The 26,189-nt window shown below is 49.0% G+C and overlaps 1 protein-coding gene across 2 annotated transcripts in view; it reads right to left on the bottom strand.

Moving 5' to 3' along the window:
• The window catches only part of RAB31 (RAB31, member RAS oncogene family), a 140,132-nt gene that overhangs the window by 10,928 nt on the left and 103,015 nt on the right, over positions 1-26,189 (bottom strand). For both annotated transcript variants that reach the window (XM_008261035.4, XM_051852158.1), the window contains exon 6: positions 8,574-8,683. In XM_008261035.4, coding sequence (XP_008259257.1) covers positions 8,574-8,683 — 110 coding nt within the window. The remainder of the gene's footprint in view (positions 1-8,573; positions 8,684-26,189) is intronic.

Genomic DNA, 26,189 nt, shown 5'->3' with positions numbered 1-26,189 from the left:
AACCAGAGGAGCCACAGGGTGGGAGAAACTATTTGAAGAATGGGGATCTGATAAAGACTGTGTGCCCAAAGCACATAAATAATCTCCCGAGCTCAACAACAGGAAGGGAAACAACCCGGCAGAAAGCAGGCAGGGCTTGTGAACAGGGATTTCACCTCGTCAGATCGCAAATAAGCACTTGGAAGTCACTCCACAGGCGTGCTCACTAGGAAGACACACAGGGCAGCCAGTGAGAGGCCACGTGAGAGGCCACGTGAGGGGCCACGGTGAGGGGCTATGGTGAGGGGGCACGGTGAGGGGTCACGGTGAGAGGCCACGGTGAGGGGTCACGGTGAGGGGCCACGGTGAGGGGGCACAGTGAGGGGTCACGGTGAGAGGCCACGGTGAGGGGGCACGGTGAGGGGTCACGGTGAGGGGCCACGGTGAGGGGCCACCCTACTCCCATCACAATGGCTGACATCTTACAGACTAAACAGGCCCCATGTGGGCAAGGACACGGAGCCACTGGTGGTGGGAACGGAAAGCGGCAAAGCCATTAGAGAAAGGTTCTGGCAGTCTCTTAGGAAGTCACACATCCACCCAGCAGATAAGCCGGCCGCCCGACTCCTGGGTATTTACCCAAAGACTGGCACAGCCTTGCCGAAAACAGCAAACCAGTCACGTGTTAGGTGAATGGGTGAACAAAAATGTGGTGCACACATGGGACAGAACACCACTCAGCAAAAACAGGAAGTCAGCAAAGTCCCTACTGTGTGGAGATTCTGCAGAAAAACTGCTCTCGTTCTTGATTAAACAAATTGTATGAAGAAAAAAAAAAAAAAAGAAAGAAAGAAAGGAGAGGGGGAAGTTACCACTTAAGAGAGGCCTAAAAGGCCTCTCAATGAATCACAGGATGTGGAGCAATTCAAACAAGCTATAAAGTACAAATGTCAGCCTGTGTGTGCTACTTTGGGTCCTGGCTGCTCCACTTCAGATCCAGCTGTCTGCTAAGCACCCAGAAAGACGTCAGAGGATGGCCCATGTGCTTGGGCCCCTGCACCCATATGGGGGGTCTGAACAGAGTTCTGGTCTCCTGGCTTTGGCCTGGCCCAGTACCAGCTGTTGCAGGCATTTGGTGAGCGAACTAGCAGTTGGAAGATATCTCATTCTGTGTCTCTCTCTTTCTGCCTTTCAGATAAAAGACAAAATATATCTTACAAAATAAACTGCTCTGTAACTACTTGTTTATACTGGTGCACCATGGTTTTGAAAAACTATTTCCCAACTTTTGGACAGTTCGATCACTTCCTGTTTTCCACTGTCATGAATAATGCTCCCATAAACTCCCAAATGCACGGGGATATAATCCAGACTAAAAGCTGACAGCCGGTGTCCCAGAGCCGCACTGTCTGCCTTCCGGTCCCGGCCTCTCACTCCTCAGCTCCGAGCCCGTGAGTAGGTGACAAGCCCCTGAGGCCTCACTATGGCTATACGTAACAAACCAGGGGCGCTATCAATGGGTTTCTATTTCAAAAGTTACAACAACGGCACACGATGACAGCGCCAGGCGTGCTGAAGGTTGCTGGTACCATGCTTTGCACACGGATCAATCTCTCCTTTAGAATCGCTGGCACAGAAGACACACGTGGTTAGGGCTTGTGCTGTCCAGTGTGTCTAGATTTTGCTTTCACTTTGAAAATTTTTTTAACCTGCTCTAAACCAAAGGTGAGTACCTAGGAATTTAAGCTCCAGTGGACTTAAAACAGCCAGCACCATACAACAAATGGTTACAGAGCAAGACCCCATCACTACCCACAAGTCACATTAACACCCTTTCCTAAGTTTTCCAAACCAATATGCTTATGCCTTGAATTGTGCTCTCTTTAGAAAAACAAATATTTTTCACTTTGCTCTCAAACTAACAACAAGAAAACCTGGGTGGGGTTTCCCATGTCCCCATGCACAGCTTTCAGGAGGAGGCCTCGCTTCTACCTCCTCTGCAACCAAAAGCAGCCTGCCTGGGTCCCACCTCAACACATTTTTCTCCTGTGCCTGCAGCTCCTCCTCCACTCTCAGGGAGATGGGAAGGGGGGAAGTATTTGAATTGAATAATTAAAACCCACCAACCAAAACTTGGGATTTTGACAGTCCAGAATCTTGTCTGTGAGGCCCACGACCAAATCCAGGACAGAAAATGTACTCCCAGGCCAACTTCCCTTGTGCCAGGAAAGAGAACCCCACAGGTGATTCCTGGTCCGCTCCCTCCTGCGGTCCCCACTTCTGACCCCGTCCACAGTGTTCCTGGTTCTTCTCCTCAGCCATTTCTGAAACACACACACCCCCCACCCCCACCACCCCCATCCCAGCCACTGCTCCACGCTGACCACAACAGCATCTGCTTGGCCAGACTTTCTCCCTTCTAAGGTGGGATCTTTCTGTTACTGGAAACTGGTCATGCCACAGCCCTGCAGGACGTACCTATGGGGCTTCCAACAGCAGCCAGAACATCAGCCCGCTCTGCCCATCACGAGGCCCTGGGAGAATCAGGGCTCAGTCTCCAGCCGCTGTCTCCTACTGCTCTTCCCAAGGCCTCACCCTCACCCTCACCACAGCATTTCCTGCCCCAGGGGCTTGGCTCCCAACATCCACTCACATTGGCAGCTCTTCTTGAATTCTACCCGACTGGCCTTCTCTTTTGTTGCCAGTCCAGCTTAGAAGCATTCTTTGGAGAGGCCTCCCCCATGCAATCCCAACTCCCCACCGGCCAGTCTCCCACGTGGCCCGTGTACCTGCGCTTCACAACATTCATCCCAAGGTGTGATCACACACTCGTTTGGCTGTGTGTCTACAGCCTGGGTCTCCCACTCAACGGTTCATTTGTGTGTTGCTCATGGCCTCTGGCATGGCATCTAACCCGCAAAAAGACAAAAACACTAGGTTTGCCAGTTGGTTGATATCACTTAACCTTAAGTTAAAATTATTATTTTTGTAAAGATTTTATTTATTTATTTGAAAGGCAGAATGACAGAAGGAGAGAGAGAGGTCGATCTTCCATTGACTGGTTCCCTTCCCAAATGGCTGCAACAGCCAGGGCTGGGCCAGGTTGTAGCTAGGAGCCAGGTGCTTCTTTTTCCAGGTCTCCCACGTGGGTGCAGAGGCCCAAGCAAGGACTGAGGCCATCTTCTGCTTTCCCAGGCACATTAGCAGGGAGCTGGATAGGAAGTGGAGCAGCTGGGACTGGAAGCAGCACTCGGATGCCGGTGTCGCAGGTGGTGGTTTGACTCACTGCACCACAATGCCAGCCCCAGAAGAGGAACTATTTTCACTTGATCTGCTAACCCTCTAAGAGATTATCTCCTGGAACAGATGAGGTAAGGAAGGAGATCCAAACTCAGAACCCTGAATTCAGCGGTCAGCTTTACAGGGAAAATGAAATCCTAAAACTGCTGCTCCAGAGAACCCGAGTCTCTAGAACAGACATACAAGGTTCTTCAAAGAGCTCTTGGGAAAACAGAATTAGAGGGTGAGCTTATTCCAAGGCACGAGAGTCTGAAAACCATGCAGATTGTCATAACAGAACTGTTTGTAGACCCCCTCAATATACGTGCATTTCAAAAAAATTTTGCACCAAAATTTTTCCACACACTTTTTTTTTTTTTTTTTTTGATAGGCAGAGTTAGACAGTGAGAGAGACAGAGAGAAATGTCTTCCTTTTTCTGTTGGTTCACCCCACAAATGGCTGCTATGGCTGGTGCTCTGCGCCGATCCGAAGCCAGGAGCCAGGTGCTTCCTCCTGGTCTCCCATGTGGGTACAGGGCCCAAGCACTTGGGCCATCCTCCACTGCCTTCCCAGGCCACAGCAGAGAGCTGGACGGGAAGAGGAGCAACCGGGACAGAATCCGGCGCCCCAACTGGGACCAGAACCCAGGGTGCCGGCGCCGCAGGTGGAGAATTAGCCTAGTGAGCTGCGGCACCGGTATCCACACACTTTTTGAAGTGCCTTTGTATATCCTGAAACCCTGGGAGAAGCCAACATGAAGACAGAAGATGTTTGTGTGTCAGAATGAGGGACCAAACCACAGGTAGCCTCAAACTGAAGGCAGAAACCATCAGTGAGTGTTGGAGCAGAGTGTTGGAGACTTCAGGAGGAGGAAGTTGTGAGCTAGACCTTGAAGGGAGGAAGGCTTGCAAGGAGGAAGCAAAGAGCGTGCAGAATGGGACCGCAGACAGCGACTGTACCGAGAAGGAGACAAAGGCAAAGCTGCTCGTGAGCCAATGCAGAAATCAGGGCTTTGGGACCCCATCTTTCAGGCAAGGACTCAGGAAAAGGCAGAGTACGAGCTGGCGCTGGGGGGGAGGGGACAGCGGGTTAAGCTGCCCGTAATGCCTGCATCCCATAGGGGCACTAGTTCAAGTTCCTATTGCTACATTTCTAATCCAGCTCCCTGCTCATGCGCCTGGGCAAGCAGTGGAAGATGGCCCAAGTGCGTGGGTCCCTGCACCCACGAGGAACACCAGATGAAGCTCCTGGCTCCTGCTGGCCCAGCACAGGTTGTTGCGGCCATTTAGGGGAGTGAACCAGTAGATGGAAGATCTCTCTTTCTCTCTCTTTAATTCTGCCTTTCAAATAAATCTTCAAAGAGAGAGAGAAGAGCAGAGAGAGCAGTTCATAGGCAGGGCCATCAAGACTTCTGTTTTGGATTTTTTACCACTGTAGTATGTAAACAGCAGGAGATTTTCTTTTGTGTCTTCAAACACCAGTTTACAAATTCAAAAGGACAATTATTTTCTTGGCCAATAATTTTTTTCTTATCTTTAATGCCTAGTTTAAATTAATGTTTAAATTAAAAGTGTGCGAACCCTGGGCAGGCATTTGGCCTAGTGGTTAACATGCCTGCCTCCCATATGTAGTGCCTGGGTTCGATTCCTGGTTCTACTCCTAATTCCAGCTTCCTGCTGATGACACAGTGATGCCTCAAGCCATTGGATTCCTGCCACCCACACAGGAGACCTGGATTGAGTTCCAGGCTCCCAGCTTCCGTCCCAGCCAAGCCCCAGCCCCTGCGGGCATCACGGGAATAAACCAGCAGAAGACGACTCTGTCTCTTTCTCTCTGAGTCTCAAATTAAAAAACAAACAAAACAACAACAACAACAACAACAACAAACAAACCATGAATCACTTGAAAGTAAAAGAACCCGAGAATGAAAAATGAAGATCCTGGAAGAAAATGAGTGACATGCAGTGAGATAAAGAAGGGCCCAGACGTGTCACTTGGAGAAGGGCGGCTGGAGGAACCGCAGTGAGAGGAGGACACCTCATATAAACACAGACTGCGCAGAGGCCACCCCAGCACAGCAGCACCCGAATCACTCACGGGGGCTTCCGTCTTCACAAAGACACAACATTCTGCTAAGCAATTTCCAATCAGAAAATGTACTAGCTCACACTGGGAACCACACCGTGGGAGTGTCCAAGAGAAACATCTGTCTTTAGCTCCAAGTCCACTTGAATTAATTTTGTTGAAGCACACTTTTTTAAAGGCTTTCAGTCTCCCTTCTCCTTGTTGATTTTTTCCCCCTTGCATGTTTTCTCCCAGGCACATTTGTCTCTGCAACCCGGAGTTGGGGAGCAGAGGTGTGGTCAGCAGTAGCCGGTGCTATTTTAAGCACATGTAATACAAGTAGGAGCAGGGAGGGAGGGACATGCCATGAGAAGTCTGCCAATCCCTTTAGGTGTTCACACAACGGCGTTTCCAACCAACCTGTAGTTAGGCAACAAAACCCCAAGCTGAAGAAACTCACTTGAAGGTGCAAAGAAGGGAGGGGGAGGCATTGAAGCTTACACGTGGAGATGGAGGTAGAGACAGAGAGGAGGGTGAGATTTTGCAGACTGCGTATCACTAAGCAATTAAACACATGTTTAACCACAATTGAATTCATATATAACAAAACAGGAACAATGATTTAATCTGACACCAAAGAGAAGGTGATACAGGGCAGCCTATGGCTTACTTAGGAATTAATGACTTTGAAGTCATAATTATCCCATGCTTTAAGCAAAAGTCTTGTTTTTTCTTTTCCTAAATAAAGCAGACCACCAGGACCTACGGAATTGTTTCCTCAAAATCTCTATCCCTGTGCCCCATAAAGACCTCCTGCACTAGAAGGGGTTTACGCTGCTTGAACCGTTCCAAGAAATGATCTCTCACGCTACTGATGGTTGCTGCCTAGCTTGTTCTCTTTAAGGTCACTATTTGGATTTTTATTTTAATAATGATTTTCATAAACCTCAGACAGTCCTCTCTTGTGCATAAATCTCAGGGTAAAGTCATACAAGGTATTATATGAGGGGACTTTAGAATTTCTGTGGAAAAATGGAATTAAAAGTTAAGCTTATTTTGGCCCCCAAATTTGGGGAAGCCACACACAGTTCTTTAATCATCTGCCTCTCCCATGGACTTTTTTTGAAGACCCCTTGTATATAAGCACTGGTACCTTCTTCGCTGCCCACATTGCCTGCCGCCCAGGGTCGGTTGGGGAGAGACCTAAATAGCCGGATGTCTGGGAGGCAGCAGGGAGGGCCAGAGTGACTGGATCCCTGTCACTCAAGGGGGAGCCTCATATGGAGTGCCTGACTGCCGGCCTTAGCCTGGTCCAGCCACCAGAGGATGGGAGCTATGTCTGGCTGGCTCTCTCTCTCTCTCTGTGTCTCTTAAATAAACTTTTAAAACATTTAAATTTAAGGATCTGTAAAAAAAAAATGTCACAGTTGACAGGAGCTTGCTAGTTTCACTAACTGAAACCACTCTAAAAAATGTTTGAAGCCCACTGCTGTGGCACAAAAGGTTATTACTGCTATCTGGGCTCTGGTTCACGTCCCAGCTGCTCCACTTCCAATCCAGCTCCCTGCTAATGCACCTGGGAAAGATGTGGAGGATGGCCAAGTCCTCGGGCCCCTACACACACATGGGAGACCCAGAAGCAGCTACTGGTTCTTGGCTTCAGCTTGGCCCAGCCCTGGCCATTATGGCCATCTGGGGAGTGAACCAGCAAGACGGTTCTCTCTCTCTGTGTGTGTGTGTGTGTGTGTGTGTGTGTGTGTGTATCTCCCTCATTCTCTGTAACTCTGACTTCCAAATAAATGAATACATCTTTTTAAAAAATTCTTAATGCCTGGACCAAAAAAGCCAAATGCCTCCCATAAAGATGGCCTTCTGTGATTAAGTCAAATGCTCTGAGATGTCCCTCAGAGTGACACAAGGACAGGGAGCACCTACAGGCCACTGGCATCATCAAGGGGCCAGAGCGCTTCCAAGGAGAACCTGGAGCCCTAGCACTGCACAGTGCAACCAGGCGGGTCCATGAGCCTGAAGGCCACAGGTGTGCTGAGTGAAGTCAGAGCGGCAAAGCACCTGCCAGCAGGTGCAGAGAAGGGGAGGCAATGAGGACCCTGAGGAATGAGAGGAAGGGCCAGCTGCCTCCCTCCACACGTTTCTTCTGCACGTTTCTTCTGCGCAATCCCACATGGGGGATGCAGAGTCCCTACCTCCAGTGAACTCCCCCACAAGCCAACACAAACAAACGGCAGTCTCCCTGCTGTGGGTTCTCAGAGTCTAGAGTAACAGACCCAAACCAGTTACACGGAAACCAAATCTGTTTGGGAAGCTCTGGCCACCCCCTGCCTGGGGGAGCCCAGCCAACAGTGACCTCAGGCAGAGGAGGGATCAAACCAGCCGCTTCCCTTCTGGGCCTGTCCCGGGGCTGAGACATCTGAGAACCAGGCCAACTGCTCAGGGGCTCTGCTCTCCCAAGAAGGGTGCCCGGGGCTTCCAAAGTCCTGAACTCCTCCCTGCCTCCCTGAGGGCAACTCAGACACAGCACAGGGTCCCCAGAAAGCTGTGAGCGGACAGCCTCCCCCCCCCCCCCCCCCCCCCCGCCGCAGAGAAGCCACGGGGGTGAAATCTGGGCCCGGCTGCAGACAGATGTGTCAGGGAGGCCATCCGCTGGGAGACAGCTCTTGGATGAAGCCATTTGTGGGGAAGCAGCACACGGACAGGGACACAGGGCCCAGCCGGGGACAGAGTGCACGCTGTCTGCTCCCATCACTTAGCTCATCAGGAATGAGGGGCAGCTTTACAAGTCAACCCTCCACCCAGCACTCAACTTCAGGTCACGTGGGATGGAGACATGATTTTTGTGGATGATCAACAGGCAACATAAATTGCTAAAAGGTTCCCTTGATGTGCTGACAGTTGTTCAGTCAAATGGGTGATCTGGGGCATCTATACTTTATCATTGTCTGTTTTGTCTCGCCTCCCTTCAGGATGCTAACATAAAATGCTATAGACTGTGTAACTCTCAATTAATACAACATTCATTTTTGTGGGAAATGGCTTCATTTTGATCCACAAAACACAGAACCAACAAACTGCGCGGATTGCAGAAATGTAAACGGAGAGGCCTAACAGAGGCCTCTATCTAAGGCATCAGATAAACTCACACGGAGGGAAAGCTCTATTTCAGTGCTCTACAGTTTTTACCCCAGGAGCAGAAAAATGCCAGCTAGACAAAAGCACCCTTTCGGGTACTTACTGATTCCTTGAAAGAGCTCTTCGATGTTGATAGCGTTCTTCGCACTTGTTTCAACCACGATGGCACCTATGGACTCAGCATATTCCTTTGCATCCTTCAGAGGAACCTCCCTGGAAAAGAGGTCAAACCCAAGAGAAATGAGTGCTCAGCTGTAAAATACAGATCACCCACAAGGCCAAACAAACCACGGGCGTCAATCAGCTCTTTTCTATCCCCTGCAGACCCGGAACGCGGCCTCAGCAAGCACGGACGGCCGAGGATGGGGGAAGATTTTTGAGAGTGTAAAACCTGGTCTCTGGCCCCCCCGGAGACGGGTGGGTGCCCGAGTGCTCTGCTCCCGTGGTGGGAGGCAAATCCAGGACAGGAGGGACAGGAGGGGTGAGAGGGCGGTCAACATGCTGCTCTCAGACCCCGGCTTCCGCTGTGGTTTGGAGGTCACTTAACTGCCCTGGTAATAGCAGGAGGAGGCGGCAGCCTGACGAGGTGATTAAGCCACGAGGACTCTGCCTTCATTAGCAGAATCATCGTCTCCATGAGAGGTCAAGTTCAGGCCCCCTCTTGCCTCTCTGCCCTTCCATCTTCGGCCACGTGGAAACGAAACACTGCTCTCTTCCCGAGGAAGCAGCATTCAACACGCCCCAGAGTCCACCTTTCTTAGCCAGGTCATGGCGGTACTGTTCCGGCAGTGCAGAGCGGAAGAAGGCAGGCTGGTTTTAGCTTTTTCCCCCAGGATGTGACTCAGTATTAAAACAATACTGTGAGAACGTAGGATGTGCTTTGGGGCGACTTTCCACACACGGTTTTCCGCAGAGCAGAGCAAGTGTGTGCCACGACTGGTCGGTTTGGCAACGAGCCTGGTACGACGCAGTGTGGCCTATCTGGAGTTCCACCTTTAAGAAGCTGTTCCCACAGAGATGGAAAATTCACAGTTCTTGTTCTCCTAAGGTTCATTTATGCAACAAATACGTTATTGAGCAGCCCTTGTGGGCCCCTCCTCTTGCAAGTAGTAAAGAAAACAACCAACCCCGCCTCCTGGAAGGAATGTTTAAGAGCAGAGACAAGCAAAACACTGACCCACAACGCGGTGTGCAACCAAGCGCCTACAGACCAAGGGGCAGAAGGCGATGGTTCAGTCCAGGGAAGCAAGGAAGAGGCCCTGGGTGGAGGCGGCCACCTTATGTGTGGCCACGAGGGCCACGGAGAGCTAGGGCGGGGATCTGCCATCTGCTCGAGGCCTGGAGGAGGGAGCCCGTGCTCCTCTGCCGTCAGCGCCGGGACGAGGGCGCTCTGAAGCCCCCATGTGGCTCGGAGGTCAGGGCGGCTTCACCCATGTACCACATGGTGTCAGGATGGACAGACGGCTGGAGTGTGTGCCACAGGAGCACAGGAGGGCCCAGCAGGGATCCTGGCCATGCAAGCCTGGCTGGTCCCAGAGGCCTCAGGGAGCAGGAGGCAACCGGGTCAGCGCCCGAGCCTGGGAGAAAACAGCACACAAAGGGGACCAGGGCGGAGAGAGGCGGGGAGGGTGACGTGGAAGTGCCTCTCGGGCCCGAGGCCAGCATGGCAGGGCAGCGATGGGAAACAAGGGGAGGGGGACACGAAGCTGAAACTGGAGGTGAGCACAGGGCCTGTGTCCATCTGCCTGCCTTTCCTCCTCTGCCTCTCTGTCTTTCACAAATGGCTGCAACTGACTGACAGCTACTGGGGAAATTCAAACACCTTCTGAGACCCAACCTGTATGAGAGGAAGAGTTTGCGGGCCCCAGGTGGGAATGCCTAGGTAGAAGTTCACACACACACACACACACACACACACTGCATTTACTGTTATTTGTGAAAGGAAGAGCAAGGGAGATATTCCATTTGCCGGTTCACTCCCCAAAAGGCCACTACAGCTGGGGGCCATGCGTCAGGAACCCCATCCAGGTCTCCCAAGTGGGTGGCAGGGGCCCAAGTCCTTGGGCCATCATCCGCAGCCTCCCAGGCTGCATTAGCAGAGGCCACGCATGCTCCCTCCAGGCCCCACCTTCACCAGCCGCCTCCACCTCAGTCCAGACCCCTTCGTTTCTTACAGGGATTCCTGCGGTCGCCTCTTCCCGCTCCCCTCACCTCCTGCCTTCCGAAGTGCACATGGATCAAGTATCCCTGCGAAGGGGATCCTTCTCTGCCTCCCGGCTCCCTCAGGAACAGACCACGCCTCGCGCCTCGGTGCTGTCCTGCTCACCCTCGTAACGACAGCCACTCCAAGTGGACTGCCGCTGCGGGAACTCGCACGCTCAGATCTGTTTCTGGGTCATGCACCTGCTCCTCCTCCCGTCACCCTCCCTGGTCACCCGGTGACTTCGCGCTCAGCCTCCTGGAGGCTCAGGCTCCGGATCCTGAGCAGCCTGTGCACCCTCCTATCCTAACGCCCACACCCTGGTGAGCCTGGCTCCCAAACAGCCCACAGATGCCTCAGGTTAGGACAATGATTTTGGTCTTGGTGTCTGGGGATCCTCAAAGGACCTGGCACCTGTGAGATAACTGGTGAACACCTGTGGATGGCTAATGCCACAATCTCTCCAAGTCCCCTTCAGCCGAAGGGCCCCTGTACTGAGCTGGTCCCCTGCACTCGGGGCCTTCTCAGCAGGGACTGAGGTTGGGAAACTGCATTCCCGTAGGCTCTAGGATTTTCAACAGGCCTGTGCTACCCAGTAGGGGTCCCTGTTGAGTGTGGGTGTCACCTGGCAACACGGTGGCCGGCCACCCACTCATTCTAATTTCAGGGCTGGTTCAGTTCTCCACAGTCCTCCTCCACCCAGTTGGGGGGGGGGAGCAAGGGAGAAAGCAGGAGTCCCGACCCCCCACCTGTGAGAGGGAGCCACATCAGCAGGTGACAGCATGTCACTGCGCAGCCCCTGGACTCTTCTGCTCCAGCCACAAGTCCTCGCTCCGCATCTTTCCCAGGTGGCCTCCATCAGTACCTGATGTGTGCAGGCAATCGGGTCAGGCAGTGCTGCTCTCACAGACGGGCGACTTTGCCTGCAGCGAATCCCCCACCCTCAGTGGCCACTTCCCTCAGGTCTGACCCCCGCCCACTCATCCTCCCAGGCAGACAGGATGCCTCGTGGTAACTGCAAATGTTCGGGGCAAGACCTGGTACACCATAAGGGCCAAATCATCGCTTCTCAAATGCATCTCCGTATCAGAGAGGACGCCAGCACGACACCAGTTTCTTACAGCCTGCCCAGCGGACTGAGGGGATGATGCAAGTGCAGAAGACGAGTAAAGGCCCCGTCACAGCTGATGGCCCGCAGAGGCTCCAGGTCCAGTCATCAACATTCCACAGAAAAAAGGGGCCACCACAACCTACTTGCTAAACACAGATTTCCAGAACCCACCTTGAGAGTAAAACTGCATCATCTTGTAAGAGCCTTTCTTAATTAAAAAAATATATATGCATCTGACATGAATTCTGGTCATTCTTATTCAAAGAAGATCACCGACTTCCCACAGGCCATGGATATTTCTTGTTCTGTGGCATTTCTGTGCAGGTTCTCTCCCCAGCTCAGTTTGGAGTTATTTAGGAATCCCCCCCCCCCCTTATTTATTTTTAAGTGCTCTTTACATGAAGGAGTCTAGCCTCACGCAATACATTTTCCCCACGTTTTCAGTGTGTCATCTGCATTTAGGTCTTGTTTGTAGCATTTGTGCCACACAGAAGTTTTTATACTATCAAAGTATTGATCATTTTCCTCTACGGCTTCTGAGTTTTATATTATGATAGTTCCTTTGACTTCCAAGATTATTTTTAAAATGTAACCTTTCTCTAATTTTATGACTTCACTAGTTTACATTTAAATCTTTATTCAATTTTGGATTTCCCTTCTCTCATTTCTCCCTACGACTATGACTAGCTAATTATCCTAGCACTCTATTGAATTACTCCTTTTCACATTGATTTTATTTTATTTTTTATAGTCAAGTAACCAAGTGAATGATCAAGCACTTCTGAATTTAGTTTATGCTATATAAAATCCTAACTTCTTTCAGAACACACTGTAGACTCTATATTAGATCTATAATAATTTTATTAATTTATACCGAGGGAATATTGCACCTTTCATCCAAAGAACGGAAGGTGCTTTACAAACATTATATTTATTTATTTTTTAAAAAAGATGTGTTTATGTAATTGAAAGGCAGAGTTACAGAGAGAGAGAGAAGAGACGGAGAGAGAGAGAGAGAGATCCTCCGTCTGCTGGGTCACTCCCCAAATGGCCACAACAGCCAGCATCGGGCTGGGCTGAAGTCAGGAGCCAGGAGCTTCTCCCCAGTTTCCCACCTGGGTGCAGGGACCCATGCACTTGGGCCATCTGCAGCTGCTTTCCCAGGTGCATTAGCAGAGAGCTGGATCGTAGGTAGAGGGGCCTGGACTCAAACCAGCACCCACATGGGATGCCAGCACTGCATGCAGTAGCTTAACCCAGTGTGCCCCAATGCTGGCCCCCAGAAACATTACATTTAAAAATCTGGATTCTTGCTGTTAAATCTCTTCACCTCCAGATACACAACTTTCTGTTTGATAGAAAGCAATTCATACTCATTTTAAATGTCACCTCTGTCACATGCTAAATATCCCTACATATTTTACCACATTCACCAGTTCTCTATAATGTTCATCCATCTTTTGTCTATTTCTATGCTGATGTCACAGTATTTCATTACTGAATCATTAAAGTCTAATTTCAATATCAGCTGGGATTAGTCCCTCAAATACTATTTTTGCCTGTGTGTTTTTCCAGATGAACTTGAGGATCATTTTGCAAAATCCCTTTTATAAAGGCTATTTTGGTAATTTGATATTTTATTGAACTCACAGTTTAGTTTATAGCAAATTGACATTTCTACAATGCTGAGTCATCTTGGCCAAGGGGAAAGCACACATTTTCCTTATTAAGTTTTCTAATGTCCTACAGTAAAAGTATAAAGTTGTAACTATATGGGTTATTATTGCTTATTTCATGCTAAATTCATTCCTAAGATTTAAAATTTTTCAAAAATTTAAAAACTATATACACCTCAAAAAAAGTTGATTAGTAGGTATTTTAAATTTGTATTGGTATTGCAGGCTGGCGCTGTGGTGTATCGGGTAAAGCCTTCACCTGCAGTGCTGGCAGCACACATGGACGCCTGTTCGAATCCCGGCTGCTCCACTTCCCATCAGCTCCCTGCTATGGCCTGGGAAAGCAGTAGAAGATGGCCCAAGTGCTTGGGCCCCTGCACCCACGTGGGAAACAGGGTTTGGGGAGGGGGTGGAAGCTCCTGACTCCTGGCTTCGCATCGGTACAGCTCTGGCCATTGCAGCCAACTGGGAAGTGAACCAGCAGATGGAAGACCTCTCTCTGTCTCTGTAACTCTTTCAAATAAATAAAAAAAATCTTTAAAAAATTGTATTGCTGTCTTAAAGAGGGCTTAGCTTCTATTTGCAGAGTTGAAGAGAGAGGGAGCAACGGAGAGAGAGAAATCTTCCATCTGCTGCATCACTCTGCAGATGGCCTCAATAACCAGAGTTGGGCCAGTCCGAAGCCAGCAGCCAGGAGCTTCTTCTGGATCCCCCACATGGGTGCAGGGGCCCAAGCACTTGGACCATCCTTCAGTGCTCTCTCAGGCACATTAGCAGAGGGCTGGATCGGAAGTGGAGCAGCCGAGACTTGAACCGCTGCCTATATGGGATATCAGCACTACAGGCAGCAGGTGCTATGCCACAGCACCAGCCCCTCTATTTGGTTTTCTAATTGGTTATTATTTGTGTGTAGGTGGGAGACTGTTAGGCAATTGTAGTAGTCTTTCAGTAGATAAACTTGGTTTCATTAATCCTGCAACCAATGAAAGAAATTCATGTGGAAGTGGCCGGCGCCGCGGCTCACTAGGCTAATCCTCCGCCTTGCGGCGCCAACACACCAGGTTCTAGTCCCGGTTGGGGTGCCGGATTCTGTCCCGGTTGCCCCTCTTCCAGGCCAGCTCTCTGCTGTGGCCAGGGAGTGCAGTGGAGGATGGCCCAGGTGCTTGGGCCCTGCACCCCATGGGAGACCAGGAAAAGCACCTGGGTCCTGGCTCCTGCCATCGGATCAGCGCGGTGCGCTGGCCGCAGCGCGCTGGCCGCGGCGGCCATTGGAGGGTGAACCAACGGCAAAGGAAGACCTTTCTCTCTCTCTCTCTCACTGTCCACTCTACCTGTCAAAAAAATAAATAAAAATAAAATAAAATAAAAAAAAGAAATTCATGTGGAAGTGAAGATACATTATTCATGCATCAGATCGACCAGGGTGGAAAAGTTCTCCAGCCTGCTGTGCTGGCGCGTGGGGGTGAGTTCCCTCGGGCACTCGGCAGGATAACCGTGTGATACCAAAGAGTCTGCAAGGCCCACTGCAAACTACCACATCTTCCAAGACATTTTCAGGTTCCCTGTGCCACCCCTGGATAGGGCTCCTGGCTCCCTGCCTAGCCACAGCTGTTGCAAGCATTTGGGGAGTAAATCAGGTGATGGAAGATCGAGCGCTCTTTCTCTCCCTCTCTTTCAAATAAATAAATAAATCTTTAAGAACAATCACACCCCCACCTTGATGCTAAAAACAAGGAGAATGAGGACAAGCAAGACTGCTGCCATCCTGACAACTGTACAACGGTCCCGTGCCACGCAGCCTCCCAGGACAGCGCGTGAGCCTTTAGGACATCTTCTCTTCAAGTTCATTCTGCAGCCCACCTGCACTAGCTTTTATTTGGGGTTTTCAGACATGAAGAGTCTTGTGCCCCAGTCCTACAGATCCAGAATGTCAACCGGGTAAGTCTCAAAAGTGCATTTTAACAAGTTTCTCTGCAACTGCCAATTCACTGGAAAGCTTGAGAATCACTCTTTCAGCAGATGGACTGTAAAACACCGAGTTTAATATTTCTGTACTCTATCCAGCTCATAATTTGACACCAGGAAGCCAAGAGTTTGGAACTTGGTATCAAGATGATGATTAGAGGGCATAATACGTAGCTCAGGCACCAGTGCACTGCCTATAAAAAATGAAGCAACAGCCTACTAATGGGCTCTTCCTAAAGCACATCTTCTGGTTATTCATGTGTGGTCCAGCTTGCAAATTATACCTGCAAATACGCAGGAAGACCATGTTGAAACATCCAATGTACAACATGAAGACTACAGTTAATAATAGTGTATTATATTGAGGACTCTGGTTAAATGAGTAGATTATAGCTGCTCTTGCCACTCAGTGGGTAGGGGGCGGGGACTAGGTAAGTCTGAGATAATGAATATGTTGATTTGTTCCACTAGGGTAGCCATTTTATTATCTATATGTACACAGAAACTTCAAAAAGCTCATGGAAAATGTAATTCAAAGATTTTGGTGCAAAAAATTTTTGAGATCCATCTGTATGAGGAATCTTCAAAAAAAAAAACTCGTGAAAATGTATATTATGAGGAAACTATACACAGATTTCAAAATGTTTGAAATCCAAAATACTCATAAAAATTCATTTTAAAATTCCATTTTCCATGAACTTTTCAAATAACTCTCATAAGCATGTATCTTACAACATCATGTTGTATACCTTAAGTATACGTAATAATATTTATTTGTGGGGGCCAGTGTTGTGGCACAGCAGGTTTATCTGCTACCTGGGATATCAGTGCCCCATATCCGAGCTCCAGTTTGAGTCCTGGTTGCTTGGTTTCCAATCCAGCTCCCTGCTAACACACTTGGGAAAGCAGTAAAAAAATGGCCAAGTGCTCAGGCCCCTGCCACCCACATGGGAGACCTGGATGGAGTTCCAAGCACCTGGAAATGGCCCGGTCCAGCCCTAGCCTTTGCAACGATTTGGGCAGTGAACCTGAAGATGGAAGATCTGTTTCTCTGTCTCTCCTGTCTGTGCTACTCTGTACAAATAACATAAAGCTTTTCCACAAATTTATCTTTAATAATAAAATAAATAGAATGAAATGCCATATGAGCAATGACTCAGCATTTCACGTTCTGCCAGACTCCTGCAATACCACATTTAACATCTCATTTAGGAATCTTTGCCCTATATTTTTACTCACTCCCCCAAGCCCCAGCCCCCTTCCAAGGTCAAGTTTAAGCGAACAACCAAGCCGGTTGTGAGTAACATGGCAACAGAGAGTAGGCGACAGCTGGTAAACTTCTGGTGAAACTATTTTTTGTCGAAAACGTCCCACGTGTTTAATGTCTTTCAGCCAAAAGCAGTGGAAATCACCCACAACATTCCATCCAAATTAAGCAAGGGAGCTGCAGGGTGCTTGCGAAGGCTGTGGGTGCTGTGAGTTGGTTTCTCAGCTCTCCCCTGGCTGTGAGCGCCCGCTGCTGTGACTCATCAGAGTGGGACAGGCTCCCATTAGCTCCTGTTTCCTCTAAATACCCAGGACGTCTGTGCAGCCACTTGAACAATAAGCAGAGTAGCAAAATCTCTGTTTAAAATGGGAGTTTTTATAGACACGCAGATGGATTTGCCTGGGAGGCGGAACTAAAACAAAAATAAACTTCTTTTTGAAGAGGAACAACAATGACCACCCCCACAGCACCTATACAACTGGCCAAGGACCTGTTACAAGGATCTAAGCCCCTCCAGTGAAAGCAGTGATAATGTGTACCCTGGGAAGAATGTTTGCTCCCCAGGGGCCTGGCCGGCTTAGTTACGTGTGTCCAGAACTCCTATACACTTGGGGCCGAATCCCCGGTGTCAAGTTCAGACAGGCTGTGTCAGATGTCCCGGATTTCAGTGGGTTGTTGCTCAGGGCAAACAGCAGGCTGTGGAGCCACACGAGGACTGAGAACGGGGGTTCTCCAGGGGCCTCGGCTGTTCCTCTGCCTCTGAGACCCCTGCTCCTGACAGAGCCCTGAGTGAGTCCCAGGGAAGCCAGGAAATCACTGGAGAGAGCTGTTGGCGCCACACTCTGTGAGTGGTCAAATCAGCTGCCGTGTTCCTCTCCTGGTGATTCGGGGATCGGTCTCTATTTTGGATTCCACTGGCACGGGCACAAGCACAGGCTCCGTGGCAGGCAGCCAGGGTCTGAAGGCAGGCCCTATGCCCTCCCAGCTCCAGGACTCAGGGCAGGCTCTCGAGCTCTCCCTGCCCCCGCTTCCTCATCAGTCAGATGGGGGAATGGTGGAGCTTTTCTGCAGGGTTCTGAGGATGAACATCAATGACTTAAACAGTGCCTTCCAGCCAGGTTTTGGCTTTGGTTTTCATTGCCACTGTCCAATAAGGGGAGCCAGGGGTCCTTGGGGAAGCGGCTGCTCCTAACACTAAAGCAGGAAACATAAAAAATGCGCCTGGAGCACCTTGGGCCAGGAAGTGAAGGGTGCTCAAAACCCCCAAAGGCAGGCACATGCTGAAGGGACACCGAGCCCAAAGAAAGAACCGGGACAATCTGGTCAAAAAAAAAAAAAAAAAAAAAGGAACACAGGGCTGCATTCTCACCCAGAGAGTAGAATGAAACCAATCTCGACCAGACCACCACACATCCATACTAACCACACTCGTAAAATCATTGCTGAGGCTCACAAACATTGGTTAAAGATTCAAGCCCATATCGTCAGTCCAGACCATTTACTTAGGCCAAGGCAGTGTGGCGTGGGCTCAAGGATGGGCACGTGAGCCAATGGAACAGAAGGGAAAGCCTCAGAAACAGACCCACGACGCACGAGATGTGACTGCGAATGGACTCAATAGCCAGTAGAGCCGAGACAACTGTGGCCGCGTGGGAAAATTTAGACACTCAGCACATAGGAAACTCAATGCCAAGTTATTCAAGGACAGACAGGACAACCAAACTGTCAAGTTCATAGAAGAATATTTGCACAAAGGAATATCCTCCTGATCTTTGGGCTATGCAAAGATCTCTAAATAAGACTCTCCCCACCAAAAAAAATTTTTTTGAAAAAATTTCGTAAGTCATAGGAATTGATGACATCTGTTAATGAAAAGGCAGCATCAAGAAAGTGAAAATATTTAAGTTTGAAAAAGACATTTTCTTTTCAGATTATTCACTTGAAAGGCAAAGTGACAGAGAAGGGAGACAGAACTTCCATCTGCTGGGTCACTCCCTAATGGCCACAACAGCCAGGGCTGGCCAGGCTGAAGCCGGGAGCCCAGAACTCCATTCCCGTCTCCCATGCTGGTGGCAGAGGTTCTCCATCTGCTGCCTCCCCAGCACATTAGCAGGGAGCTGGATTGGTAGTGGTGCCGCCGGGACTTGAACCTGCACTCTGATACAGGATGCCTGTATAAGCTGCAGATCAACCCATTGCACCAGCCCCTGAAGAAGATATTTTCAACATGTACAGATGGCAAAGGGATAGTTCTGAATAAATCTAATAAATATGTGTGTGTGTGTGTGTGTGTGTGTTTAAACCAAGACATAAACAAGATTAAGGCAAACAACTCAATAGAAAAAAAGAATGGCAAAGGATTTAAACAGGAATTTCACGTAAGAAGAAACCTGAATGGCCAGCAAATAGATACGAAGGGGCCAAATCCTGGTTCTTAGGGGAATGAAGACTTAGGGTATACCATCAGATACCACTATACCCTCTGAAGTCTCCCACTGTTGACACTCGGCAAGGATGCAAAGTGACGGTGTCACACACCACTGGTACCCTCTTGGGAAAACACTGGGATTTCCTAGTAAGATGGAGTGTGTGCTTGCCCTGTGACTCAGCAACTGGACTCCTACATACACCTGTCTGGACAAAAGTTACATGTGGCACTATGAGATATGCATGAGTGTACTCAAGAAGTAATGTCCACGGCCGGCGCCGCGGCTCACTAGGCTTATCCTCCGCCTGCGGCGCCAGCACACCGGGTTCTAGACCCGGTCAGGGCACCGGATTCTGTCCCAGTTGCCCCTCTTCCAGGCCAGCTCTCTGCTGTGGCCCGGGAAGGCAGTGGAGGATGGCCCAAGTGCTTGGGCCCTGCACCCGCATGGGAGACCAGGAGAAGCACCTGGCTCCTGGCTTCGGATCAGCACAGGTTTGGCCCATTGCGTCCATTTAGGGGGTGAACCAACGGAATGAAGACCTTTCCTCTCTGTCTCTCTCTCTCTCTCTCTCTCTCTCTCTGTCTATAACTCTAACTCTCAAATAAAATAAATAAAATCTTAAAAAAAAGAATAGCTTATAATTCAAAAGAAAGAAAGTCCCAGAAGCCTTCACCAGGTTCTCTGAGGAGCTCAGTCTTCCAGATGCTTCTCTCGGCCACCACGTGGCATTACTCGGGGTACAAACACGGGAAGCCACATCTCAGAGCACACGGAACGGACTGTCACAGCACAGGTGCTTCTTCCTCCTCATCTCACATAAGGAAATCACCACATGCACTGAACACCTGCCGTGGTACTCCCAGACCTGGCAATGGGTTTTTGTGCTTTTAGTATCTGGAAGAAATTAGGCTTGCATAACTTTAAAGAAACTTCTATACCCATTTTTGGCCCACATTCAACACAGGAAAGAGTTTTGGAGTCATTTGTAAGAAATGAAGGCAATTCAAGGGACTCCATCTTAGCTTTTTTTAAAAAAAGGATTTATTCTTAAGTCTACTTTTAACATGTTAAAAACCTCAAATTTTGGGCAGTTTAGCCTAGCAATTAAGACACCCACGTCCTACACTGGATACCTGGGTTCAGTTCCCAGCTCTTCCTCCTAACTCCAGCTTCCTGCTAATGTACACTCTGGGAGCCGGTGGAGACCTGAGTTGAGTTCCTGGATCCTGGCCTCAGCCTTTTAAATATCTGGGACTGAATCAGATGGGAGCACTCTCTCTCTCTCTCTCTCTCTCTCTCTGCCTCTCAAATACATTTGGAAAAAAAAAAAAAAAAACCTGCAACTTTATCCAAAAATATAAAGACAATGGAGAGGATGCCCAGTGGCTCTCCTAGCTTGGCTGGTGGAAGCTGTGGAAGAACAGGTGCAGGCCACCCCGTTTTCTAGCTCCAGACTGCACAGGAAGTTGCCCAAATCCCTGCACATAAAAGAATCCTCAAGAATCCAGAATGGCGCCCACAGCCTATCTGGAAGCTGGTCAGCAGGATTCATCTCTAAAGAGCCTGAGGCCACAACCCTGGTCTGACAATGGCTGCCCTGGATCTGGGAAAAAGGGAAGCAGGAGGCAGGAGCCAACCTAGCAAGCCCAAAGCCCTCCACGTGCTTTCCAGATGGTCCTTCTCTCTGTCCCACCCGTGCCCAGGCCAACTGTGCTCGGCGGCCCCTCCCCCACCACACGTGTCAAGCTCAATCTCAAGTTCAGGCTTTTGTCCCGGAGTTTCCCCCTTCCTACTCAACTCAGCCTCCCCAGCCCCGCCAGGGACACAGGTCACTCAGGGGCCTTTCCTAATCACCCTGGCTGACGCTGGGCTTTCTCCGGCATGCTGCCGTTTGAAACATGATTACAGCGGCCTCATGGTGCTCATTAGATATTTCGCCACTCCCTCTCTTTGCTCTCCGAACAGAAGTAAAGATCTAGTCTTCTCTTGAAATTCCCACGGCACTTCACCGCATACAAAAGAACCGCCAGAACGCATCTGCTGACCAAGTTGCTTTCCTTCTTCCTGCCTACCCTGCTCACACCTTCACCCCAGACGACCCACGTAGAAGCTGTGCTCTAGGAGGAAACTCCTGCTCACGGCAGCCGTCCCATCAGTCTCTCTCTGTGTTTCTCCAGGAGATAACAAAGTGTGGGTAGAAGGGACTGAAGGTCAGTTGATGGCCGATTCCCCAGAAGAGGCGAGGGTGCACAAAGACAGTTCCTGATTCTTCGGGGCTGTGTCCACGGGGACAGTGGAGGAATCTCGGGCTGCAGAGGCCAGTGGCAGCAAAGCCATCCCGAAGTCACTACCATTTCAGAGAAGAAGGTTCCCTCTTTCCCCAAGCGCTTGTCTCCATGGTCACTGTTGTTGGGTAACTTCCCCTGCTACTGCTTCTAAGGTAAACCAAATGAAGTCTCGGGGGATGCCTACGTCAGCACCTCGGCTTCATCCCTTCCTCAACCCTTCTGATCCATTCACAGCCCTCAGTACACACTGAGGGGTGGAATTTCAGGGGAAAACCAACAGGAGGCCCCTGAGCCTGAACAGCAGTTCAAGCTAGAAGCCATCAAACAAAGGCCAACGTCCAAATTATCCATGACAGGCGAGAAGAGTTCCAGATTTGGAAGGATCAAAGGGGATGTGTGTGCAGCCAAGAGTTAAAAGTCAGAAAATAAAATGAAGCTAAGGAAATGAAAAACTGGAAACTGCTATGAAAAAGGGAAGATGTGAGCATAATTTCTACCAAGCAATCACTTACTTGGTTTTTTAAAAAAATATTTATTTTATTTATTTGAAAGACAGAGTTACAGAGAGAGGTAGAGACAGGAGATCGCTTGTGTGGTAGTTACAGATCAATACTTATTTGTAAGGCTGATCTTGCCTGTACTAGGAGGAAACTGCAGAGAATAACTGTGGCTTAAAAGCCAGGGCTGGAGAGGACCTTCTCGTGTTCCTCTAACCTTGACACTGGAGGATCCTGGCCCCATTGCCAATTAGAGCAGCAGATGGTTCCTGAAATACCTTCAGCCCCTCTCGAGAATGTGCCAGCACTCCTGGCCCAAGCCAAAGACAGCCAAGTACAGGCTGGAGACGGGGGAGCACAGTGCCCTGCAGGGTGGCCTCATGTGCATTAGACAGGCGAACACAACCACATCTTCCCTCCTGGTGAGTATCAGTGGGAGATGCAAAAGAGGAGGCGGCAGAGAGCAATGGGAATGGCTTCTGATGGGACCACAGGAGGCTGGGGGCAAGGGCACTACTTCTGGATCCTGAACAATGCTGCTGCTTTTGGACATCAAAGGGTAAGGAAGAGGCCCAGCCAAGTGCGGCCTGCAGTCAGAGACCTGCTAGCACAGATTCTGGGACTTCCTTATTATGTTCTACCATAAACCCCCATGGCCTACAGCAAGGCTCTTCCAAGTCTGACCCTCAGACCACTGAGAAAATGATCACTTCAAAAAAATCGCCTATCGCTTGCCTTCCTGTGCCTACTGGATCACACTCCCTGGAGCAGAGCCATGGAATGAAAGTTTTTAACAAGTGCCCTACAGACTGTTATGTCCAGGAAAGCTGTAAAACCACTTTTTCCTTTTCAACTGTTCACTGCCCTACTTTCCCACCAAGTCCAGGACAAGGCTGTGCAGCCTCTCGCTGGGATCCCCAGACATTCTGAAAAGAGGTTCTTTCCTATCTAGACCCCAGGCCAATCTGCCGTCCTCGAGCCCTAGAAACCTTGCATGCTCCTTGCTCTGCGCTCAGCTTCTCCTGCATCTTGACAGGAGGTCAGGTCCTCTCTCTTCTCTGCACCCACGTCAGCAGATACCCCGGGATTGGCACCCTCAGCTCAGTGAAGGGTCTCCTTATTTTCTGTCAACCTTGTATGACCCTGGAATGTCTCCAACTTTGCAGTCCTTACTCCTGCATCAGCAGGGGGGTGGGAAGAAGGATTAGCCAGGCCTGGGGAGCACACTCTCTCTGCTCCTGGGAGCTGGGCCCAGGACTCTCCAAGGCACAACTTCACAAGGAGCCACAAGTGCTGGCTGGAAAGAAGTGGAGTGACACCACGGAGCACCTGTTCTGTGCGGGCCTAGTCTCCCACACTCCACTCTAATTCCCTGGCTAGGAGTCAGAGAGACGGCAAACTGCTCTATTTCATGACAATTTGAGCAGAGATTTTTTAATAGAAAGCTTTTGTTTAATAAGTATAAATTTCACAGGTACAGCTTTAGGAATATAGCGGCTCTTCCCCCCATACCTGCCCTCCTACCCCCCATCCTGTCCCACCTCCTACTCCCTCTCCCATCCCATTCTTCATTAAGCTTCATTTTAAATATGTCTATATACAGAAGATCAACTCTATACTAAGTAAAGATTTCAACAGTTTTCACCCACACAGACACATGAAGTACAAAATACTGTTTGAAGATAAGTTTTACCATTAATTCTCATAGTACAACTCATTAAGAGCAGAGGTCCCACATGGGGAGTAAGTGCACAGTGACTTCCATTGTTCCTTTAACAATTAACACTCTTATTTATGACGTCAGTGATCACCAGAGGCTTTTCCCATGAGCTGCCAAGGCTATAGAAGCCTTTTGTGACCACAGACTCCATCAGTATTTGGACACAGCCATAAGCAAAGTGGAAGTTCTCCTCCCTTCAGAGAAGAGTACATCCTTCTTTGATGGCCCCTTCTTTCCACTCGGGTCTTACAGAAATCCTTAGTGTAGGACACACTTTGCCACAAAGTCTTGGCATTCCATGCCTGAAATGCTCTCACAGGTCTTTCAGCCAGACCAGGAAGCCTATATGTTGTGTGTGTGTGTGTGTGTGTGTGTGTGCAAACTGTTGAAATCTGTACTTAACATAGAGTTGGTCCTCTGTATATAAAATTTAATTAAAAATGAACGATAATGTAGAAGGGGATGGGAGAGGGAGTAGGAGGTGGGACAAGAGTCGGGGTGGGAGGGTGGGTATGGGGGAAAGAACCACTATATTCCTAAAGTTCTACCTATGAAAAATGCATTAATTAAATAAAAGCTTTAAAAACAAACAAACAAAAAAGAATTGTTCAAGGGGCCAGCACTGTGGCATAGCAGTTAAAGCCACTGGCTACTGTGCCGGCATCCCATATGGGCACTGGTTCGAGTCCCGGCTGCTCCACTTCCAAACCAGCTCTCTGCTATGACCTGGAAAAGTAGTAGAGGACGGCCTAAGTCCTTGGGCCCCTGCACCCACATGGGAGACCCAGAAGATGCTCCTGGCTCCTGGCTTTTGATTGGTGCAGCTCTGGCTGTTGTGGCCAATGGGGGAGAGAACCAGTGGATGGAAGGCTTCTCTCTCTGCCTCTACCTCTCTGTAACTCTGCCTTTCAAATAAAATAAATAAATCTTATTTATTTATTAAATTGTTTAAGACAGTCAAAAAATTCCAAACTAGAGAACACCTGACTTTCCCTGGCCGGGTGTTCCCAACTGCATTTCACTCTGGGGAGCAGGGTGGAGCCCTCGACCAGCTTGTGGAGCACCCGTGGATATGAAAACACGCTGACTGCTGAACGGCCGTATCGGCTGCCAAGCGCTTCTGCACTCAAATGCCTCCCACGAGCCGGGCCAGGTTGAGAGAGCTCATGCCATGGCTATTTCAGCCACGCTCACAGTATGCCAGGCAGAACTCCTCTGAAGGACTGGCGAGCTTACACAAGCAAAATCTGTTAGATGAGATTAGTTTGTGTGCACGCGCGCGCACACACACACACACACACAAATCTTCATACTGTCACTCTACAATCCCCAATAGAAAAAATCAAATTCAGTATTCTGGGAATTACAGAGAAGCAAATTCTTTTGAGATTAGAGCAAAAGAAGGTCAGGCTCTGAATAAGGTCTGGGGTTTAGAGCTCCGGCTGACTCCCCAGAAAATTCACAGCAGCAGGCAGAATCTGGAGCAGCCACACTGGCTGCACGAGAGCCTGATTCCTGTGCACGGACAGGTGTCAGTACAGAGATGGCCACCAGGGTCTCGGGCCTCTCACATACCAGACTATTCCTGTCTCACAGGAGCCACAGACACTGGGCACAGACCAGCAAATTAGAATTCCCTTCTCCCGCTTTCTTAAGTGGGCATTCATTTTAATACAGTTGTCCTGTTTTTCCCTTTGTGCAATGGGTGTGCTAGTTACAGTTACATTCATCCTGGGACAACTATGTTCACAAAACTATGGTCAATCACATCCCCTCTCTGCAATTTCAGCCACACGTGCATGCATAGGCACTTCAAAAAGTTCATGAAAGAATGGAATTAAAAGATAATTTTGCTGCAAAAAAACTCCTGATGCATAGTTTTCTCATGATACTCATTTTCCATTAACGTTTTGAAGACTTCTCTTATGCACGCATTTCAAAAAATTTTTGTACCAAAATAAACTTATGAGGGCGGGCATTTCGCATAGTGGTTAAGACACTGCATATTGGAGTGCCTGGCATAGTGATTAAGACATTCCCGCCAGCGCCGTGGCTCACTAGGCTAATCCTCCACCTTGCGGCACCTCTGCCTGGCCCAATCCTGGCTGTGGCAGGCATTTAGGAAGTGAACCAGCAGATAGGAGATCTCTGTCTCTCAAAATAAATAAAATTAAATTAAAACAAAAACAAAATAAACTGTTAATTCCATTTTCCATAAACTTTTTGAAGTACCTTTATGAGCATATAATATGCATATATAATACATACATATATCACCCATCTAGTACTTATTTATTATTTTTATCTAAATCAACTTTTTGTTCATTTAACTTTTTATTGGGATAACTACAGATTCACATGCAATGATAAGAAGTAACACTAAGATATTCATTTTATAGCGTAGTTTCAGAAACAGGATATTGACATTGATATGTTCTATCTTTTTTTAGAAAAAGGATTACTTATTTAAAGAGAGAGAAAGAATAAATATCACTGACTCACTTCCAAAATGCCTACAACAGCCAGGGCTACACCAGGCCAAAGCCAGGAGCCAGGAACTCTAAAG

This window comes from Oryctolagus cuniculus, chromosome 10 (genome assembly GCF_964237555.1).
Source record: "Oryctolagus cuniculus chromosome 10, mOryCun1.1, whole genome shotgun sequence".
Lineage (NCBI taxonomy): Eukaryota > Metazoa > Chordata > Mammalia > Lagomorpha > Leporidae > Oryctolagus > Oryctolagus cuniculus.
This window is presented reverse-complemented; position numbering and strand designations above follow the sequence as displayed.